The sequence below is a fragment of the Neodiprion lecontei genome, chromosome 3, assembly GCF_021901455.1.
Source record: "Neodiprion lecontei isolate iyNeoLeco1 chromosome 3, iyNeoLeco1.1, whole genome shotgun sequence".
NCBI classification, from domain to species: Eukaryota; Metazoa; Arthropoda; class Insecta; order Hymenoptera; family Diprionidae; genus Neodiprion; species Neodiprion lecontei.
In genome coordinates this window covers 35,740,484-35,762,728 of record NC_060262.1, presented here as the reverse complement: position 1 = coordinate 35,762,728, position 22,245 = coordinate 35,740,484, and the positions used below count along the sequence as shown (strand labels likewise).

At 36.0% G+C, this 22,245-nt stretch overlaps 4 protein-coding genes across 7 annotated transcripts in view; 2 read left to right on the top strand and 2 right to left on the bottom strand.

The window, feature by feature from the left end:
• Nucleotides 1-201: 201 nt before the first annotated feature.
• LOC107227155 (vacuolar protein sorting-associated protein 37B) lies at nucleotides 202-2,531 on the top strand. Its single transcript, XM_015668210.2, has 4 exons — nucleotides 202-439; nucleotides 518-689; nucleotides 938-1,020; nucleotides 1,130-2,531. Exons 1-4 carry the CDS (start codon nucleotides 314-316, stop codon nucleotides 1,391-1,393), a joined length of 645 nt encoding a protein of 214 aa, XP_015523696.1. The 5' UTR covers nucleotides 202-313; the 3' UTR covers nucleotides 1,394-2,531.
• LOC107227119 (dnaJ homolog subfamily C member 30, mitochondrial) lies at nucleotides 2,504-3,982 on the bottom strand. The gene has a single exon (XM_015668168.2). The coding sequence runs from the start codon at nucleotides 3,349-3,351 to the stop codon at nucleotides 2,632-2,634; it is 720 nt and encodes a 239-aa protein (XP_015523654.1). The 5' UTR covers nucleotides 3,352-3,982; the 3' UTR covers nucleotides 2,504-2,631.
• A 5,565-nt stretch (nucleotides 3,983-9,547) lies between these two features.
• On the top strand, nucleotides 9,548-14,061 carry LOC107227129 (esterase E4). Of its 2 annotated transcripts, XR_006903215.1 has the most exons (8): nucleotides 9,548-9,917; nucleotides 10,340-10,478; nucleotides 10,630-10,975; nucleotides 11,167-11,529; nucleotides 11,646-11,806; nucleotides 11,881-12,197; nucleotides 12,318-12,632; nucleotides 13,567-14,061. XR_006903215.1 is itself a non-coding variant. In XM_015668177.2 (7 exons), the coding sequence occupies exons 1-7, from the start codon at nucleotides 9,670-9,672 to the stop codon at nucleotides 12,487-12,489; spliced, it is 1,746 nt and encodes a 581-aa protein (XP_015523663.2). In that variant the 5' UTR covers nucleotides 9,548-9,669; the 3' UTR covers nucleotides 12,490-12,927. The 2 variants fall into 2 exon arrangements, 1 of the variants encoding a protein (XP_015523663.2); XM_015668177.2 differs by lacking the exon at nucleotides 13,567-14,061 and having other exon boundaries at nucleotides 12,318-12,927.
• LOC107227116 (NFX1-type zinc finger-containing protein 1) overlaps nucleotides 12,464-22,245 on the bottom strand; it is a 13,733-nt gene continuing 3,951 nt past the window's right edge. For 2 of the 3 annotated variants that reach the window (XM_046733570.1, XM_015668164.2), the window contains exons 4-17: nucleotides 19,893-22,161; nucleotides 19,300-19,579; nucleotides 18,450-18,952; nucleotides 18,052-18,369; nucleotides 17,665-17,967; nucleotides 17,368-17,526; nucleotides 17,003-17,260; nucleotides 16,690-16,915; nucleotides 16,334-16,490; nucleotides 15,996-16,107; nucleotides 15,589-15,809; nucleotides 15,208-15,482; nucleotides 14,300-14,592; nucleotides 12,464-14,002 (exon numbers count right to left, since the gene is read on the bottom strand). In XM_046733570.1, coding sequence (XP_046589526.1) covers nucleotides 13,583-14,002; nucleotides 14,300-14,592; nucleotides 15,208-15,482; nucleotides 15,589-15,809; nucleotides 15,996-16,107; nucleotides 16,334-16,490; nucleotides 16,690-16,915; nucleotides 17,003-17,260; nucleotides 17,368-17,526; nucleotides 17,665-17,967; nucleotides 18,052-18,369; nucleotides 18,450-18,952; nucleotides 19,300-19,579; nucleotides 19,893-22,161 — 5,794 coding nt within the window. In that variant the 3' untranslated portion in view covers nucleotides 12,464-13,582. The other variant, XM_046733571.1, reaches the window with a different exon arrangement.

Below are 22,245 nucleotides of genomic sequence, written 5' to 3'. Positions count from 1 at the left end.
AGATTAGAGGGGTAGGACCAATGGGAAATATTTTCGTCTTTATTTTTTAACCAAAAGTAGCAGGTAAAAATTGATGAACATCTCGTTCATCCTGAATGACGCACTATTCATATTTTGACAGCTTGACTATCGCTTGTCAGTTACTTGTGGAAATCCCCGTGCGGTTGAGTATGCGTGAAGCACTCACATTATCACTATACTTCAGTGGCGTAAAGGCTTCAGGTCAAGGTGCAGATTGTCATTTGTCAGAGGTTGTGTCAGGAAAGAGTTGACTAGCAAAGCAGCTTTATAGTATTTTATTTATTTTGCTAAAATGTGCAATCAGGAGCCCGACATAGTGGCAACATTAGGATTGCTCTCTCATTTAAACAACGAGGAGCTGAAAGAGTTGTTGAACGACGATGACAAGTTCGAGGAGATTGTCAAAGATGTCAAACAGGTTAGGTTTTCGTGATCGTATTTTGTTGTTAGTTGGAACAGCGCGAAATCCATGGTATAATTAAGGTGTTACTTATAGTTCAAGGATCAAGATACTGAAAAGGAGATGCTTTTGGCTAGTAATAGGTCCATGGCAGAGTTCAATCTTTCCAATAAACCAAAATTAGAAGAAGGCAAACAAGCAATAAGGGAACTCAGCGAGAAGGGAAGCAGACTCTGTACGAGTGTTATGGAAAAGCTAGATCAGCTGAGTATGTCTCGTCTTCAACACTGGAAATTCTGCTGTTACTTTTCCTTCTGTTGTTCTAAAACATTGAATCATACGAGCATTAAATTGTGATGTCAGCTACGGGCATTGACTGACAAAGAACAATTTTTAATCACCAAATTTATTAAGAGTTAAATATTTCACTGCATTCTTCTTGCATCCACTTCAGGAATAGTCCCTAATAAATTTTAATTATTGGTTCAGATAGGCATTAAATGTTACCTTTTGCAGAGGAACAGTCCGGCACGATGACTGTTGATACAGCTTTGGCCCTACTTCAAGCATCTGCAGCGGAAATCGAAGAAGAGTCAGAGGTAAATACATTTGTGTATCTGGAGAGCATTTAACAAATATGATTATTACCTAGTCATGTAATAGTAGTTAGAGATATACCAATCAATCGTTTTCTTTTCCTGTTTTCAGAAAATACAAGGAAAGTTTATGAATGAAGAAATGGAGGTGGATGAATTTTTGGAGCAATTTTTGACGCGCCGTAAGCTGATGCACTTGCGAAAAGTGAAAGTTGACAAAATGAAGGAGCTAATGCTAAAGCCTTGTCCTTCGTCCTCTGGAATCTTAGGGTATCCTACCTCTGGCAACTTCCCAGGGATGGGACCTTCCGTTCCATATCCTACAGGTGTCATAGGAATGCCCATGCCTGTTCCGCCAGTATATCGGCCCTTTTAATTCAATGCCAGGTATAATTAACTCTTAATTAATATTCATGGTTAAGAAGAATCTTAATCTACATTGCCAGTGAATTATCAATAAACAAAGATTCATAGGTGCAGTACTGTTGTAATATACATTCAAATTTTATACAAGCTTCTGAAAATTTAGTGCTTTGTTTGTTTAGGTTTATTTTACAGAAAACATGTGGCATTACCATCTGAACTAATGAAATTCCATTCATTTAAGTATCTGGCACTCCTCATGTCATTTAAATGATCAGTTCTGTATAATTTATCATTTTCTGGAAGTACAAAAGCGGTTTGTAAACATGATATATTCTAATAATGAAGAACAAAAACCATATGTTTTGATCAGAAACTGAAATTCTAGCAACTTGTAGTAAATTGCACTACATGGTTTGATAATCCCGAATTATTCTATAACAGTTTAATTATTTCTCAGGGATTCAAAAACCCGTCCACTGTGTTGGACGAAGTGAAATTTACAAAGCTTAATGATATTGTTATGTGATAGTTTCATATAGCTGAAAATCTAAGAGCTTTGACGCATAGATCAAAAACGTGTGGCGATTTACTTACGTCATCATTATCTGAGTACTCAGAGACCTATAGGGAAGCAAGCCTAAGGCAGAATACGATGAACAAAGAATCAACCTGGAGTTTTACAATAATGGTTTTCTCAGACTATAAATACATACATATAACTGATAAGACTAAACTAATATTATAACGTTTTACTAGTTATATTTATGAATTTTGGCTGATTAGAGTTCTTGCAATTTACTTGGTCGTTTTTTGTTATTCATCTCTTCCAACTTTTCTCGTAATAAATGGTGCCCTGTGCACATATTCCTGGAATTCCCATATTTCCTCTAAATGCAAAGCAACTTCTATATTTCCTTTGAATGTAAAGCAATTTTATCTTACGTGACATAATGCTAACTAACAAGTGCAGTACGATATTTAAAGGTATATTTTGAATAGATGATCCATTTATTATTATTTGATATGCGAACTTGGTTTTAACAACCATAAGAGATAAAAGAAAAAAAAAACAAAAATTATAAATATATTTGAATGAAAGGAATGTTGAAAACAAATCAGATATTTGAATAAAGTATTTTTTATTTGAACAGCAGCGTAAACACTATAAACAAATTTCTACTATATACAATACTCAGTAACAGCTGACAATCTATCTCATCTAAAGCTGAAAATTACATTTTTAGCCATTCAAGTGTTGGGAGAGCTCTCCTTATTACTGTTGATTCCTGGAGAAGAAGAAGGCTGTGAATCTTTTGTATCATGAGTGATTCGGTTCACATCATAACTTATGCTATCCCGATAAGTGTAGAAAGATGCCAAGGTAAACAGAAATAGAATACCAAGTGGCATGGTAATTGCAACCTGTTGCGATCGACGAATGTCGTCCTCTTTCTCTCTTTGCAAACGCTCACAGTTTACTTTGCTTTCACTAGTTTGAGTAAATAACGAACCATAATGTGCTTTAGCCCATTCGTCAAAGTTGTATATCGGAGAGCGACCGTCAGAAGTGACGATTTTGCTTCTGTTCATTCTAGCCTTGTAAAAGCGAGTTTGGGCGTCTTCTTTTTTCACTTCTTCTGGATCTCTCTCTTCCATGCGCCTAGAACCAGCACCAGGTCTCATTCCACGGTCGTACATTTTTCGCGATTTGTAACTTCCCAATACTTCATATGCGTCTGTGATCTTGCGAAACTTGTGTTTTGCTGCCTCGCTTTTATTTTTGTCTGGATGGTAAATCATGGTCAGTTTGTAGTAAGCACTCTTGATGTCATTTTGTGTAGCCTTCGGAGAGAGGCCTAATGTATCGTAATGATTTTTAAACAATAATGAACTAGTGCTGAATTCAAGTTTGCCTGTAAATAAGTTTATGCAAACTCTCGGATAACCCATCGATGATATTGTCGGCATTTATTTGTAATGACTAATAAATTATGTAATATATTTCTAAGCCGTAGGCCTGATAATATAAACCGGGTCTTGATGTGGCTTCAAGCTTTGATTATATCGTTCCTTCGGATGAGTAGTGTCCGAATATGTCATAATTTGAAATAACTTGTCCGAATCTTTACGGAAGATTGATCCAAAATTACAGTTCGTAATTTCGACATTCGGATCACTGAGGCACTCGTTAGCGGCCGTAAAAAATTGAACGTATGGTTATTGCTTGCACTATTTTAAAGACTATTGAATACAGGTTAACCGACGGATGGTCTCTGATCTACTCATCTCTGCTCGAACACTGATTTCAATGTCACGTCGGAGGTGCGCAACTATCAGAGTGAGGTACAGATCAAGACACCAGGAACCGATCATATTATAGGATACAACGGCAGCGCCCAATGGGAGCACGCAGTTTCTTCTGTGGAGATTGGAATTCCCTGTCTCGGTACTCTCTCACAGATTTTCGATTGACCAGTCCACAGACGTCAAAATCATGAAAAAATCACGATAAACACTCATGACATAGATGTATCCTACAAAAAGATATAAAAATATGATCCAAACGGAATCCGAATTTATATTTTGTTCAGATCAGGTGCTTTGTCAGGTGACTCGAATGCACTGCTCGAATGTCATATACCTATGTTCACACCAAAGTGCAGTGTTGCAGATTTTGTCCACGAGAGGCGTTCGAGAAGCGTTGCGGCCATGTTGCGGCCGTTGTGCGATGCAAATATCGAGATCAGTGGATGCCATGGTAAGCATGTGCTGCGTGGTAACACATATTAATAATACTATTCGTTTGTGTCAAAAATCGGGCTAATTGTTAAGCACCGTCTCTGAATATCGGCTTCCTCTCTGGTGTATTTATCAAAAGTTAAACATCAACGGTGCGACTGTCGCTCAAAATAAGACTTGTATAGTCCTACCGTTTCTCACAGTTTTGAAAACAACACCGTGTGTCGAGGACACTTCTCGCGATTTCTGCTACACTAAATTAACAGAAAAATTAAACCCCATTTACATTTTCATCTTGAAATATTAAATTTAAGCTAATTTCGTTAACCCACTCAACAATGCTTTGCTGTTAGTGAAATAAGTGTGATTGAATATATTTGTTCATTCGACGTAACAATACGCCGAATAAAAAAATATTGCAAGATCATTGCGTGGTTTTATTTTGCAGGGATTGTGGTTAATATAGTTCTTGTGTATAGTGTGATGTGTATACGAATGCGGAATATATCCACCTACATCTGAACCATCTTCGCATGAATTTTCTAAAAATATCGACATATTCATGAGTTACTTAATAATATTGGTTAACACATTTTTGGTGACAATATCGCCGTTGGAAAACTGGCCATAATTCGCAGCTCAGGTGAGAACAGACTTGTATACGTGCTTTGTAATATTTGCGGGAATGTTGGAGAAAACGAAATACAAGAAAGTTGTATAGAATTTCCTAACGTAACTTATAAATTCAGCAGAAGACTTTCAAGTTCTTTTCCCCAATATTATCAATTGCCAATCGATCATGATGTTGTCGTTAGTCACTGTATAATATAAATAATGTTAACGTAACAAAACATCATCCAAAACATCATCATTTTTCAACTTTGGAGAGAATTTTAAGGAGTCGAGTTTGGAAAATCTGAGCCTTCTCTGCTACATTCTGGCGTACTGAAATCCTACCAACCATAAAGTTACAAAATAGCGGTTTATCTTCCAAATTGTGTCACTACGTTCAAATTATTTTGGCTTCTATACCTAATGTGCACACAAATATGCAGTGCTTAATACGGAGGTGGACTGTTCAGAATTCTGGTTCGGTTAGGAGATCTATGTGAGCGTAACTGTGTTATATCCTTTGAAAATGGTTTAACTAGTTATATGATTACGAGAGCAATTCTCATCGCATTTTACGACTTACGCTGTAGGTTCATTTTTTGAATCGATATACGTATAGTTTATGACTTGAAGATACGAACTAAGAGAAGCTAAAAATTCACTTTCAATCGATGAATTAAAAGATAGAGGAATAAAATTTTCTTGGCATAAAAATTGCACTGCTTTTGCAAAATTTATAATGATTCAACATCGAAAAAAAAAATCGAATGGCAATTAGAATCAAAAAATACAAAACTCTCCAAGCACACATTCTGAAAGGTAACTAAATTAATTTCCCTATTCTTTTTTCAGTTTCTGTCAGAAATGGAGTGAATCAGAAATTACTTCACATCATTGGTGAATGTCGCATGCGTTTGGGTTACGGATTTCTTGCTTACATTTTTTCATTATGTGACATGGCCGTGACAATCGTTACAGAAAGTTTCGATTTATTAAATGAATATATAGGCTCTTCGCAATTTTAAGGAAGTTTATTTTTCGAGTAAATGATTTTATTTTCTCTGTCATGAAATTTGTTAAAAAATAATTATTATGTCGAGGGCACTTTCTATCTAACACTTTCTGCTCAATATTCGAACCCTCTTGAAATCACCAAAATTATAAATAGTTTTTCTTCTGTTTTACAAAACAGTTATTAGCACTTGATACCGCTTCTAAGAATAAGAATTTGCATCGTTATTCATCAGATTAATATAGAGATGCCGCTACCGATTGTATTCCAGAATATAAATTCCCGTATTGACGTTTTTCTGAAATATCAATTTTAACGTCGATTTTGCGCGTGTCCTGTCAACAAACCGAACGCAGTAACGGCAATATTATACTATGAGCGCGATTTCAGTAATTAAATTGTTCGACTTTAACTGCGCTGTTTGCGCGTGGACTTGATGCACTTCGGTTCTGAGGACAGTCTGAATTTTATCGTATACGATTGCGCGTAGGCTTCGTACTTTTAGGAAGTTGATGTTCGTAACGTTAGTGTAATACTAAATGATTAGAAAAAATCGCAATTTCCCTATTCAAGGATGCGTGTGAAATTTATTAAACTGTAATACAGCAAAACGAATCTCATTCCAAAAACTCGACATCTTAAAAGTCATTATAGTAAAATTGCAAATTAATGATTTTGGTTCAATATTTCGTTAAAGTAACCCGACTAAACTGACTGAACCTTACCGATACTTCGCAGCTTCGCATGCAGTGTTTTGATAATCACGCGGAATAATTGGTGCTTGCCAATTGTACCAAAATTGACAAAAAAATATAAAAACCATTTTTTAGCGATCGTCCGAAATTAATGAAATACTATGTATCATAAGTAATTAGAATATTTTGAATGGAGAATCTTCATTTGATAACTCCACATTACTGAGCCCAAACACATAAAAAATTATCTGAATGGGTATGCTCGAGCCGATCTGATGTTTAACAACTTGAAATGTTCGACGAAATTTTCGAAGTAAATCACTTTTACTAATGGATTTTGAGGTATCGTTTTTTGCCAATTTCGAGAAACACTAAAATCAATAGTTGCATAAGCTACACATTATGTATTTAAATAGCGTAACTGTGTCAGGTAAGAGAAACATATTGAGGCATGATTACGCATGCACTGTGATCACATAAAATAATAAGTTGTAAGATTTATTACTAAGCATTTATTCGCACATCATAACTGTGTTATTAGAGATTATTCTCTTATAATCGTGCTATAACGTGATTTGCTACAAGCACTCTTACCGAATGTGAGAAATTGACGTAGTTTGAAGAGTTTTAATTCATGGAATAATTCTTGTCTAATAACTGCACACTTTGGGCGCTGTTTTTCATCTTCGACGAACAATCACACGAATTGTCAACAAACTACCCAACCCATTGAGTAGAGTGGTCATGTCATTTGCTTCGAAAAACCGAGGAACAATTATTTTATATAGTACTGAAAAAACAAAAAACAAAGCTATCCGTGGGCAAATATTTCATTGCCATCACTATTATTGGCGACAATGATGGATTTAGTATAATATAGATTCATTTTTGTTTGTGAGATTCACGATTAAGGGCTACTGCTAACAAAGTTCCACTAATATCATTGTGAAACCCCTAAATTACAAACATGCTGGAAGCGGAGAGAATAAACAAGATTCAAGGGCTCACTACTCGTAGATTGTTGTTTGGAATGGAGCTTGGGATGGCAGGCTACATGGTCATTGACCATGACATAAGAATCCTACTCATGGTCAGCCACTGATAATTATGAAATCACGTGTCACGGCTATTTAAGACGTCAAGATCAACCAAGAATTATTTATAATCGCCTAATAAATGATTAAAAACCAAGTGATGAAGAGATATTGCTGGGGGTTATCACATCTTGCTCAAAATAATCCATTGCGTAATATTGGATCTATTGCGAACTTTTATACTTAGAACTGCATGTAACTCAAAAATGAGTGGCCTTTCTTTGTGTACGTTTATTAATACTTCGGGTAGGTATTATCATCTCGTGATACCGTAAAGTTTATATTTTGCTCCACTGTCCATGCATTATCATCGTTTCTAATTAATATTGGCATATGGGACTGCCTTGATTTCTTAATGTTATATTCGATTGATAAAGTGGTAGAAGAAGCGATTTTCGTATCCGCGATAGTGATAAACATTTAACACGTAAAAGAAGATATCATCGTCGAAGCCGAAATAGCATACGTTTTATCATTTATGCAAAGTATACAAAGTAATTTTCCGACATTTTTCGGCATCTCTCGATTATCGAAACAATGGCTTTTGAATTACACAATTTAGCAGTGTACTTGGGAGATAACAGAGGCTCGTAATATGAGTGCCGTTAGAGTTTAAACTGAATAGTGCAGTCTAAAAGTGAATAGGTTGATTTTGCACTGGAGTGTTTTAATTTCGACAGTCAAATATTTGAAAAAAAAAACAATATCAGCGAATTCCAATTTCAGCGAAGTATAAACACTGTAGAGTATAAAACTACTGAACGTCATTTAACTTACTCGACGTAAACTATTTTTATTTGAGAACTGCTTCCTATCACTTACATACATATTCGTAGAATTCCTTAAATCTCGTTCTCCTAAAACAGGAGCCAATAATTCCAATCGTTGGTGTACTCATTTTATCTTTAATATCGTTTAGGGGCCTCAGGATACCTTAGCACTGGGCACGCGCTGCCAACTGCAAATTACGGCCTGAAGGACCTGGTTGTACATAGTTTGATAATGGAATCGTGATAACATGACATACTTTGATTACACCGGCCCACAAAAAAAAAAAGTGGTCTGCACCTTTGACCGGACCGGAAGGTTAGCACGGTGTTATCGTCATAGTCGTGATCCCAAGCGGGTCATCATTGTTTGTGAAAGAAGTTCAGAACGTGTATACGTTGTCTTGTTGACAATGCGAAATTCAGTGTTGTGGAAAATGGTTGGTAGAAAGGTCTTTCCTAACCACTTGCCAATTGTAAGTTGAAGTCCTGTTAAATCAAAAAACTCTGTAGTAATTATGAGTCTTTCTGACTCAAATATGTAAGACTGGTATTTGGGGTTGATCTAGAATATTTCCACCAAGTTTCAAAGTTCTCAGTCGTTTCCACACCTAGCCACTGAATCAGGTTGTAAGTTTATAATCAATTGACAGCCATCTATCGTATAGCCATATTGTTATCCATACTGATCCGTGCTTTACCAAGTACAAACTTTTTATTCAATTTCCCTATTATTACTATTCCGTTTCAATGGCTTTTCTACGTGTCAGATTGAATTATTCCCGTATGTGCTGTGCTGCGCCATCGGCATTTTGCTTTCACGATGTTCAATGTAAGGTAATTTTGGTATCTATACTGGCGGTTTGCCAAAAAAATACCTAATATGTCATGAACTATGGTCACATGAAGTGGGAGATCGAAGACAGAAATTAATTTTTTTTAAGCACCCTATTGTCCATCCCCTATTTTGCTTCTAGCTAATACCAGTCAGTAGAAACCTGTTTATTTCTCGAATATGCTATGTTCGATTGATAAAATAATTGACAAGGTTTTCTATTCGATTTTCTATGTCAGTTAATGATTTGAAAGTTTAAAATGCTATGAATGTAATCATTGTTGAATCTGAGGAAGCACGCGTTTTATCCATATTACACAAATAAATTCTTTATCATGCTTACGCAGCCTTGATTATCAGCAAGACGCCTCCCGAATCACACAACTCGCAATAATATAAGTATGAAAGATCACCGAGGATCGGAGTTCACATGCTTGTATAAGAATTACGAAACACGTTGTACTACGGTTAAATAAAGACAGCAAAATCGCTTGGGAATCATTTATCGACAAATCGCGAAACTGCAAACACGATGATGGTTATACAATCGTATTGTGGCGTAAGATTCTACGTCTTGATACTATTTCTACTAAGCAGTTATGTAAGTATTTGCGGCAGTGCCCCGGCTGGAAATGCAGATATTTTTGAAAATTCGACTCGCCCAGAAATCCACATACTTCAAGGAAATATCCAAGGTGTAAATCTGGTCACGCGTCGCAACAGGATATTCTTCGGTTTTAAAGGAATCCCATTCGCCCAACCGCCGATTGGAAATCTCAGGTTTGCTTCACAACAAGAAAATTCATATTGCTTGTTCAAAAAAAATATCACATAAATACACATACGTACATTCCCGGACGTCCCTGTGAAAATAATCGAAAGTGATTCTCTAGTCCTCAAAACGTGAAAATCGTGTGAATATTTAACTTTTCATTTTTGGGATCATTGTAATAAACTTCACTACTACTTTAAAACGAAGAAGCGAGTAGTTAATAATCTGCTGCATAGAGTAACTCTCAAGTTCAACTTTCGAAGTGGTTTTTTTTTTGTTGGTTGGAACAAGTGTTCCAAATAATTATTTCTTATACAATGCTTGATCAACAACTATTCTTAAATCTCTCCACTGATAGATCGATCAATTTGAATACTGGATGTCGCGTTATGTAAACGGTAAAACAACGTTCGCTGTTGTCTCGATACAGATTCAAGGGACCCGTACCAGCAGGAGCGTGGAATGGTACTTTAGATGGTAGCATCGATTCCCCCCCATGTCCTCAGCTGGAGGGTACAGTGTTCATCGGAGATGAGGACTGTCTATACCTCAACGTGTATACACCACGGGTAATCATTATACCTCATGTTTTCAGCACAATTGGATGACAGTTTTTATGTTTTCAACTTGCGTGTAGTCAGTCCATGCACTTTCAACGAGGAGATCTGGATTGCCGAATGTGTATTTTGAAAATGATTTTTGATTTGCTCAATCCTGCAGCTTCCTACCGGTGACAACTTTACCTTACTACCAGTAATGCTCTTTGCCTATGGCGGTGGACACAAAACAGGAACGAATAATCCCAAACGATGGGGACCTCAATTCATCCTTGATAAAGATGTCGTTCTGTTAGTTCCTAACTATCGTATGGGTCCTTTAGGATATCTCAGTACGGGAGATGAAGTATCACCTGGTAATTACGGTCTCAAGGACCTAGTTCGAGCTTTGGAATGGACTCGAGACAACGTTCGTTATTTTGGCGGTGATCCCAATCAAGTCACTGTTCACGGAGGAAGTTCAGGGGCCGCGTGCGTTCATCTCTTGACGATGTCGAATTCAACGAATGGTGAGACTCACTAGCTGTTGATTATTGGTGACATACCTACGTATATTTATATAGCTTACTGTTTCTTGGTCGTGAATTTCCTTCAGCTCCAGTCATGATGCACAATTCAATTTCATTTTATGTGATTGAATGCGTGTCATTTTTTGCGTATCGCTCGAACAGCTACCGATACAGTTTCCTTATTCTTACAGGACTTTTTCATCGATATATCCTGCAAAGTGGAAACGCGCTCGGGTTGTTATTTCCACATACGAAAACGCAGAGCGCAAAATATGCTGCTAAGCTTGGAGAACATCTTGGTTGCCCGACTAATACCTCTATTGCCCTTGTTAACTGTCTGAGAACTTTTAACGCGTCCCAACTTGTCGATACGACGTCTGTGTTCACCGAGTGGTTCGTATTTCCGTATGTTATATGGGGTCCAAGTATCGAACCAGAAACAGAAGAAGCATTCATAACGGATACTCCGAGGAACTTGTATGCTCGCGGAATGGTCCGTGATCTGCCGTCGATAAACCTGGTTGTTCGCGATGAAGGAATTGTCTTTAGTGCCTGCAAGTAATCTTACAATATTCACGAGCGGAAAATTTTTTTAAAAAAAGCAGTAGAATATAAGTGTAGCCAACAGATGAATTCAAATTTGATACAATTTTGTTTCTGTTCTCATTAGTATTTCTCAACCGACAAGACTTGATCAATGAGTTTTTGGACAAGTTGCATATTATTCTACCTTACGTCTTACAATATGAGAATGATATTGACAATATGACAGTTTTCGCTGATGCCGTTAAGTCATACTACTTTAACAATTTGACCGTCGATCAAAACATAGTAGGTATTCAAAGTCAGCAAATTAAGTTCCCATTTCCTCGATTACCAGGTCTAATATTCGGTACTTGTTTCAGATATTCAATAATTTTTCGCTATTCCTGAGTGATCTTACCGTCACATATTTTTCGCACAAAACTATCCAGGAAAAAGCTCTTCATACTAAAAGCCCCCAGTATTTTTGCTCATTCAACTACCGGGGTACAGTCAGTTACAGCTATTTCTTCAGTGGAGGGGATACTGTGAACATGGGTGTAGCACACGGTGATGAGCTTCTCTATCTTCTTCCGGGACCGAAGTCTCAGTTTGGACCTCCAGGCTACGAATTTAGCGAGGCCGATTGGAAAATGGTGGACACGATGGTCCAGCTGTGGACATCCTTTGCAGCTACCGGGTAAACGCGAGCAGCTAGAAATAAGAGTAAAACAAAAAATAAAAAAAAAAAAAAATTAAGAAAATCTCAGTTGACTGTAACTAGACAAGATTGATGGGAAATCCGGAATTATGCTTTCAGAACACCGACAACTTTGGATGGCAGTACAACTTGGATGCCATATTCACGTTCCCTCGATAATTACCTCCAAATAGGAGATGGTTCTGACACAACTCTTCAAATGAAGCATGGTTATTCTGTTGACCGATTTCGATTTTTGGACGAACTTTTAGCCGCTGTAAATTTGCACTAGCTACGGGACTTCGTATTTCACGATTACAATTCACTTTTGAAGGGATTTGATGCTGTAAAGATACAAGTATTGCAAATACACATATATGAATAAAGCATTTCAAGTGTAAGATATTCGGGTATCGCGGACATATGAGAAAACATGTAAGTGTCAATTGGAACAATAATAATAGCCCCAAAAAATCCAACTTACTTCAAGAACCTACGTTCACGAAATTTCGGATTTAATAGAACCAGCAGGGACGTATTTCAGAGAAATGAATTAAACGACCAAGAACCAAGTTCTGGTGTATTTGACAAACATACAATTATTTTATTTCATAGTCAGTCATACTTAGCGTGACAAAAAAATTATGTGTTTTTAAGGGCTAGAAACCTTATGAAATACGACATCGTACTGGTCGCGAAGTATTAAATACACGCAAATAAGTAACTCGAATTACTGTTGTCCTTCATTCGGCCGCAAATTATCCTGCTTTACCCTTATAATTTTACTTAAGAAATTTCCTCTTTTTTATGTCAAGTGATCGACTCGAGTAAATCAGTAGTTGTTCGATAAAAGATGTGTTTCTATCATTTTGAGTGCATTAAATATTCAACAGATCTTCAATTCAAATCTGTACATTACTGAATGTATAACTCAGTCCCAAACAACTTCGAGTATGAATTTTTATAACAAATGTTGAAAATATCCATTTTAGTTGTGCAGCCTAGTACGAGCAATACAGTTGTGGTTTACTTCAAGTTTTTATTACTAAACACTTAAAACTAAACACGTATTATGTCCAGCAATAAGAGTTCCAACCAAATGTTCACATTATTGGTGATGTTCAGAGGATTCAAGGTCCATTGATATCATTAGATTTGTTCGCAGAATTTCCACATTTTGATAAATTAATTAGAAAAGTTATTCTGAGAAATATGAACAATCGAATTTCACAATCATTTAGTTTCGAATCTCTAATTCCTGTCAAACTGATAATTGTCAAAAAGTAAAATAAACCGATTAATACAAACTATTAAAAAGCATTAGTCAATAAGTGGTACTCATTAATGTAAGTTTATTTGTGTTATTCAGAGAAGGCGTGAGTTTATCATAGAGGCCAAGCAGGACGTGTAGCTCCGTCCATATCTGTAGCCAATGAGTTATCGCTTCTTAAACGATGTGATCCGCCGCCAATAGCAGCTCCACACTCGTTACAATTGCTTTCTTCCATGGCACCTCCACAATCTCCTATAGTGTAAATATGTCCATTCGGACACTTGAACCAATGGCCTTGTTTGTAGCCCATTGCTTTAACAATCATCTTACGCTCGTTATCCATCAGGATGACTTTTTTCATATCTAATAATGGTGTGAGCAGATGTATCTGGTTTTTAATATCCAATTCTCTTTCTTCAGTAAATTTATGAACACTTGTCAGTTTCTCTACTAAATTTATGAAATCTATTTCATGTTCCACGGTGTCATTATGCTGGAAGACGATCTGAAGATTCATCTTACAAATTTCAGCCTGTAAAATACATAACAAATGAAAATGTAAACCAAATAAAGAAATCCTTCAAACTAAAACGCAAGATGTGGCTTGATACAGTGAAATTTCTATTGAACGGAGTTTGATTATTTAGATATAACAGTCAGAAATGAAATATTATACCACATATCAAAATTAATCTACATATCGCGAACACATGAAGAATTACATCAGTACAAAGTATAAAATTTTAGCAGTTGAAAAATTTAGTTCTCAAAATTGGTATTTAAAATTTCTAGATTTGGTATCTAAATACAGATCAAATACATTTATTACCATATAATGTAATCTCTGAAGTTCTTTTTCGATGTCATTGATTTCCTGATTGGAAATCTGTCCCCTAATTGAGAGTGATTGTACCAACATCACAACCTGATCGTTTAACCATGGATAGATCGTAATGGTGGGATCTATATTTTCCAGTTTTTCGATTACATGCTGTAAGATGTTCAGTGTGATCTTGGTAGCTTCCGTTGCTCGGACATCCAAAACCTGCCGGCGCTTTTTCTTTGTCATAGGAAACACTTTGGTGTGCAAAATTTTCAAAAAATTGTTCAGATCCGGGAAACCTATAATTAAAAATGTTTGTTATCCACATGGTCAAAGATTGTTGATGAGTTCATTGAGGGGTTATTTGATTTAACCACTTCCTAGCCATCGTCCCATATTTGGAACGAACGCGTGAAAAATTCGACCCAGAAGAGGTTAATAGGTTCGCAAAATAAAGTTATCGCCATACGTTTCGGCCTTGAATTGAGTCTTCTTTAAATAAACAGAAATTTAATGAATTAATGGTTTATTTTTCGCAATATTGACATAAATGTCACTGAAGCGTCGGCAAAGATTTTGCTTTATATGGATGTATGATATAATAGGATATCAAGAAAGATTATAGTGCAAGTGAGGTCAAGTAATTTTGCCAAACCAATACTGTTTTTTCACTAGTGGAAGTTAACTTGTCGATAAAAACTTCAGCTTTTCAAATCAGAAAGTGAATCTGTCAGCTTGATGTAGTAGTTGTGTTTCCTTGCAGTGGTGCAATAAACTATGCCTGAATTCAAAATGAAAAATAAATCAGATGGTTATTGTATTCACGCAATACATTCGATATTGAGAACTTCCATGTGAGACTTGCTAGGTAATGGATATAGCGGTATTATTTAATAATATGTTTATGTGCGTACTCTGTGAAATTCGATTTTCTTGCATGCGTTTAATTTCTTTGACGAAAAGCTGTTGCTGGTTCAGCAAACATGTTTGATCTCCAAATATTTTTTTCTTGATTGCTTGTACATCTGCCACATCAGTTTTAATTTGATTCATTATTCGCATACATTTACTGATAAACGTTTTGCAGCGTGGGCAGGTTTTCATTTGAATTGGGTCACTGCGTTCTGATACCCATTTCAAAAGCCCTTCACTTTCTATGCAATGTCCACAATCTTCCAATAATATGAATCTGTTGAAATATTAAATTTTAATTTGTTACTTATCAACATTTTCATCAGTTATGAGTAATTTTAATGGGTTAAATATCACCATTGATGCAAATAATGGTAATTCACCTTGCATTTGGTTCATCTTCATTGCCAAAGAAAAATTCGTCTATAAGTTCTTCTTTATTACAAATTCGGCATAATGGTGGGCATGGCTCTCCGCAAAAACCAACACAGGGATGGCCACATTTTAATAGCTTTGGGCACTCTTCATTGCACGGCTCTCTATCACACAATTCGGAGCAACTTTTGGTGCATTTGGAGTGAGAACATCCCCAACCACATTTTTCCTAATACAAAGTAATTTATAATCAATTCTTGTCATGAACGAACTACAACGAGAAATATTGAAGAATAATTAAACCCGAAAAATATTGAATCTAAATAAGTGTACGTTATCTACATCCAAATAGACAAAGTATCTTACAGACCTAATATCATGATATTGCTCACAGTGAGGTCAGTTTAAATCATACCTTGCATGGTGTGCATGGTTCGCCACATTTTTTATTGCATCTATTGTGGCGGCACTTAACTTCACAAACTTTCTTACAAGGTGGACACTCTTGTCTGCAAGGAACTTCGCATCTAAACATTTAATATTTGTTATATTGACAACATTATTCCTTGTTCTTATCTGCATCAAATATAGTTTGTTTTTGCACTGTATCAAAATCATTGTGTGTTAAGACATTTGATATGTTTCACATCAATGGGGTAGATTATAGTTTTAATTTATCTAAGATCTGAAACGGTTTGCATTTCACTTATCTATACTAAAGAGAAAATCACTTGATGCATGCAGATATCTTACTTATGCCCACAAACGAGAATGTTGCCACAGATTTCGCCGCAAGGTGTGTGTATGCGTCCTTGTTTACAGTATCCACAATTACCTTTGCAGATGTGTCCACAAGCCAGTTCCGTCATACACGGTTCTTTACAGTATTTCAATAATTCCAGCAGATTTCCTGATTGGAACAAAAAATTAATTGGTCAAAGGATTCATATTTAACTATTTGTACTATAAGCGATATCGCTGAGTACTTTTCTAGCTTCAAAACAGAATTTTATTGTGCAGTCTGCAAAAAATAACTGGAGTCAAATTCCACACTGTTCCATATTTTTATAAATGATTTGAATCATTATTATAATTCATGAGTTCCTTACTTGTTCCTTGCAAATAACAAGGCACTGAAAAATTGTGTCCACACAATCCGAGTTCACTTCTACGCACCATGAGTTTACACGCAGTAGTGCATGGGTCTTTACACTTAGCTTTGCAAGGATGTCCACAGGCTAGTTTAAGCTTGCACTCATTACTACATTTTGAAGATGTTGCCTCTTCGCAGCATTTTAATTTTATGTTATGTCCACATGTGCTTGTTTTTTCAACCTGCAATATTTTCAGTATTGTAATTCACCTTGGTAAGTTTTTTGAATTGAATGCAATTATATAATCGATTTTGCATGTTTTACTCACGATTACTTGACATTTTCCACAAATTTCACTGCATTTCAATTGACACTTGTGACCGCAATCCATGTCACGCTTGCATGGCTTATTACACACAATTCCTTCAACATCTTCACTGCATAAGCAATCAAAGTAATGTCCGCATGAGCGTTCTTTCTTCATTTTGATGTCACATAAGATGCACTTTTCGCTACATTGCTTTTTGCACACATGATTCATGGTACAGTTGAGATTAGTTTTCGTACATTCCTTCTGACACATGTACTGTAATAATTAATATCTTGTATAATGTATTTCAGTAAGACCTGATGTTAATGACATTTTCATTGAAACAACTTGAACATTCGACATTACTAAAAAGCGTAATATACCGTCAAGTGATCAGGGTCATCATTTACGTGGCAGTTCAATTCACAAGAGTGGCCACATGGAACTCGAACATCACAGGGATATGAGCATGGGTAATCTTTGACAGATTTATGACACGGCTTTACAACCGTGTGATTACAGTCAGGTAAAGTCCCGTTGACCTGAAAATTTGGAGCAGCCTATAAAATTCGAGTTAGCTGCGATCTTTAAATTAGTGATCATCGAGCTTGAGACACGACGGATGCCACAGCTGTTTATTCCAATTTAAATTACTTGTAATTCTTTTATTGCAAACATACCATGACAGGACATAAAAATGATCCTGAATCTACCCAACATGGGACAGGCACAGTGTGGCCACATTTCAGTTCTCGATCTTCGAATACGAGGCAGTCTTTACAAGTTTGAGAACATGTAAATGGACAAGGATGACCTTTTGGGCAAGCTTTACGACAAGGTTGATGGCACTTATGTTCTGCAACATGCTTACGGTCCAAAACATGACATACGCTCAAACAGGTATGTCCACAAGACAATTTTGTATCACATTTTCTCAAGCAGCCTCCTTCCGGAGATTTTTGAAAATCCATTGAACTCTGTACCTGTATGTTAATTCTATGCTAATTATTTGTAAAAGTAGTTTGACATTCTTATATTACTTGAAACATATTGATATGAATACTTACGCTTAATAATTCATCAGGGTGAATTTGACATTGTAATTCGAGACAATCACCAATCGCATTGTCATTTTCCAAAACATTTTTAATTTTGGGCCAAATATGATTATTTGTTGTGAGATTATGCATATTTCCCATAATGTAAAGACCCGCTCGAGCACGCGACAGTGCTACGCAAACTCTGTTTTCTTCACTGAGAAAACCGACATTTCCTTCTTCATTGTTTCGCACTAATGATAAGAGAATTATTTTATTTTCTTCACCCTGGTAGTTATCGATCGTTGTTATGCGTAAATTTCTGAGGATTGAATAACGCTCTCTTTCCTGAAAGTAGAAAAAGCACAATGGAGTTTTCTAACATTTTCATCCAGTAACAGTGCCTGAGCCATAAGAAATATTCTCACCTTTATCAATACGAATAATTGACCAGCATAGGTGCAGACTATCGTAATTTCTGATACATCATATCCTTGTAATATCAGATGTCTGGCAAATGCTACCAGAAATTTGGCTTCGTGCGGATTTGTCCAAGTGTCATCATTGTGATCAGAGCTAACTTCCTTGTGCTCATGATGCAGGAAAAATAAATTTTTACTCACACCTTCAATTGGAGGGTATGCGCAAACGGATTCATGATTGTAAAGCGTGTCATATATAGATGGGCATATCAATGCAGCAATTTCCGGTCGCATTCGATGTTGATTTGTCAATTGCGTATAATCTCCGTGTATATTGATCATTCTTTCGAACAACGATATGTTCAAATTATATTTAGTTCCTAACTTGTGAACAGCTGCTTTTGGTCGCAGTTGCTTATGATCCCCAACCAGGATGAGGTGTTGGCAACTTTTAGTTAGAGAGCAAACTACATGAGCTTCAAGAATTTCAGCTGCTTCTTCTACCAGTACTAGATAGGTAATAAAATTATTGTGAATGGTTATAAAAATTAATATGAGTCTGTTTTGTTCCGGAATCAAATCATGATTTTCAAATTATACGAATATTTTTAGTAATTTATTTACTTGAATATAAATCTTTAAATAATTTATTCCCAAGTTAATTCTGCTTAAATGCATTTCAAATTACAATGAGTTAGAAATAATATCAAACGGGACAAGGAAATTTACTTATTCGTTTGACAAAGAATTGCCTAATATTAAATTGTGTACTAGGTTGTTTTCATCAGCCAAGAAACTGGCATCAAAATATTAAGAGCACTTGTATCATTCTACACAGAGCAAATATTATATCTACCTATTGGTGCATGAAGAGCACGTATGGAAGTGTGTAGTCTTGCCGCAGCCGTTGTAGTAATTCCGATGACTTCATGTTCCTGTAGTATTTCTAAATCAAAATACTCTTTAGCGTTTTTCAATTCCTGAAGTAGGTATCCAGACCTTTTTTTAAGTTCAGCTAAAGTGGACATTGCGTTTTCATAACTGATTGTTATCCATCGCCAATATTCTTCCCAATTTGGATGTTGAGGACGTCTGTTTTTTTCTGTAGTTAATAATGGATGTTGAGCCAATTGTTGCTGAAATATAAAAAAATTAGAAATAAATTAAGTACAAATATTTAACAATAGAAGCAAAATATAAAAAACTCCAGTTCCATCAAAGTCAATTCCAATACAACTTGATAATGTTAGAGATTTCAAAAACGACGTTTCAACTTGTACGGAACATTTAGTTTTATCCTTTAGTTTCAAATTTTTAAAATGACGTAATATGAATATTTTTAATTGAACTTTTATCTATATCTACGGGGATGCAGGTCATGTTGAACCTACTGGAATATTTTTTTGAATCTTTAACACTACACCATTGACTATACATAATTATACTAACCTGTAGTTTTGATCGTAGTTTACGTAGTTCAGTAATATCATACTCCAATTCAGTAGTCGGATTAAACGGCAGAATACTCATTTCATTTGTGCATAGATGCATTTGTGCATAATTCTCATGTATTAGTTCATCTATACATTCCAGAGGAATTACAAATTCACAGAGACCAAGTGAAAAGAATAACTTGGAAAATAATTGAGTTTGCCAAGGCATGTCTAATTCATGTGTTGAATACGTCGAATTCTTCCTAGTTACGGGCTCGACTAAGTTAGATTTCCATTCAAAATTTTTATGTCGTAAGGTAGCTCTATGCTTCAGTAATTGCTCGACAGTGATATATTCTGCACTGAATCCGAACAGCCGTTTCAAGAGGTCCTGATTATTAAGTTCATACAATGCTGATTCTCTACAATATTTCTGCAGTTCATATACCGACACAATACTATTCTCTTGTGTTAAGTTCTCAATCACATTGCAGGTTTCTTTAATTTCCTGTATATTGTATTGCAATTTGCGTTTTGCAAAATGCATATTTGACTGCGCATTTCTTGCTGAATCGCTGAAAATAAAACTGTTGCTACGTTTGTTCTTGATTGAGCATTGCTCCAATCTTGGATTACTTGATCTGCTACCAACACGGACGATAGAGTCCGTGTACTTTAATATACCATCAAGAATTTGATCCAGAGCATGATTTGTTAAGCATACAACCATGACTGGCCCATGTTTCAGCCAGTATTCACGATTCTCCAAAATCGTGCGGATTATTTGCAAAGCGAGAAAAGTCTTGCCTGTTCCTGGTGGTCCTTGGATAAGTACAAGTTCTTGAGTGAGTGCACTTTTGAATGCTTTGTATTGCATTTCATCTAGATTTAATTCCTGAGCTGATGGCCATGTTCGGTTTGATGCTACAGGTAGTTCGATTCCCTTGTAACTGAATATAGTTTCTCCGAAGGTCAAGTAAGTCGAGTTAATGTAACGAGGTCGGAAAGTCGAAGTATCAGCATCTACTAGATAATTTCTCATTGGAAAATTCCTCTCATTCATATGCAGCATAGCATTTAGTACTACAAAGTATGGCTCAAAGTACAATTTTGGTTCCAACATGACAAAATCACTGTCGTAAAATTCCGAAGTAATCTCTGTTCCACCACATGGCTTGATTGTAAGTATACCTTTTTCAAGATATTTCTCATCTCGGTGGGAAATAGTTGCGAACAAAATGGTATTGAAATTATCGTTGCTCAGGCATAACAGCCCACCGAATATAAGCCTTTTGGAATCTCTCCAATTGATGTTATTCTTGATTCCAAAAAATATTTCAACTCCATCACGAATAACACCAAAATCATCGCTATTGGGAATTACGAATCTGACTTTCTTGTAAATGCGTAGGTTCTTGTTCCGACGTTGGTTGAAGTCATTCAAGTATTCGTCAATGCCATCACGAAGAGGGCCTATAAAATCTTCACGTAGTAAACGAAACTGCACGTCAAGATAATGTTCTACTGAACTGTAAGCTTCTTTGACTTTATTAATCCTAATGAAAGGATGACTATCAAGCAAATCCTTTTTCGTTGGTATAATGCTCAAGGACCTGAAATCTTCAGGTGGACTTTCCTCCAATTCTTCAGGCCTTTTAGCATGAATTGCGCTCTTCATTTCGAAAATTTGTAATTGGCTTTGCAACTTATTGGACATATCTAATGCAGCGGTCTTGACATTTTTATCAATTACATAATCTTGATTGTTTTCAATGCTTGTGATAATAATATTCATTTTGTCTAGAATCCCCGGAAGTTCGTCTCTAGCTTTACTAGGCAAAAGATCAACCATTGTTTGGAATATTTCGATTAAATTCTTCCAGAACCCATTTCTATCTTCCCAATAAATGTTGTTACTTTTCTTAGCAGCCGATTCATTTTCGAAAGGCAATGACATCAGATACGTCTCTAAGCTTTTTAGAAACGTTTCAGAACAGGCACGGCTTAGTATGCCGGTCATATTCTCTGTGAAGTTACCTTTGCAAAGATTTTTGAGGACCCGCACAGTCATTACTAAGGCATCTGGTGTAAATGTACTGTTCAAGAATTGTTCAAATTCTGTTCTTTGTTTCATTAATGTAGCTATGACTCGATCACTAGTCATTTTGTCTAATTGTTCCAGGTGCGTAAAATTAAAGTATTCTGCATTACATGTGGCTCCAATTCTGGTATCCCAAGTAAAAATATTGCCACTAGGTTTGTACGATGAGTGTTGTCGGTGATATCTAAAATATTATATTACATTTAAGATAGTCTTATGCAACGGTGAAACTGAAAATATGAATATGAAAAATGTTTTTATGTACATA

Bases quoted from the DNA above. Each gene is read 5' to 3' on its own strand.
- LOC107227155 (XM_015668210.2), top strand. From the start codon at position 314: ATGTGCAATCAGGAGCCCGACATAGTGGCAACATTAGGATTGCTCTCT. The intron at 690-937 runs GTATGTCTCGTC...TACCTTTTGCAG, and splicing joins GGAAAAGCTAGATCAGCTGA to AGGAACAGTCCGGCACGATG. The intron at 1,021-1,129 runs GTAAATACATTT...TCCTGTTTTCAG, and splicing joins AAATCGAAGAAGAGTCAGAG to AAAATACAAGGAAAGTTTAT.
- LOC107227119 (XM_015668168.2), bottom strand. From the start codon at position 3,351: ATGCCGACAATATCATCGATGGGTTATCCGAGAGTTTGCATAAACTTA.
- LOC107227129 (XM_015668177.2), top strand. From the start codon at position 9,670: ATGATGGTTATACAATCGTATTGTGGCGTAAGATTCTACGTCTTGATA. The intron at 9,918-10,339 runs GTTTGCTTCACA...GTCTCGATACAG, and splicing joins CCGCCGATTGGAAATCTCAG to ATTCAAGGGACCCGTACCAG. The intron at 10,479-10,629 runs GTAATCATTATA...TCAATCCTGCAG, and splicing joins TCAACGTGTATACACCACGG to CTTCCTACCGGTGACAACTT.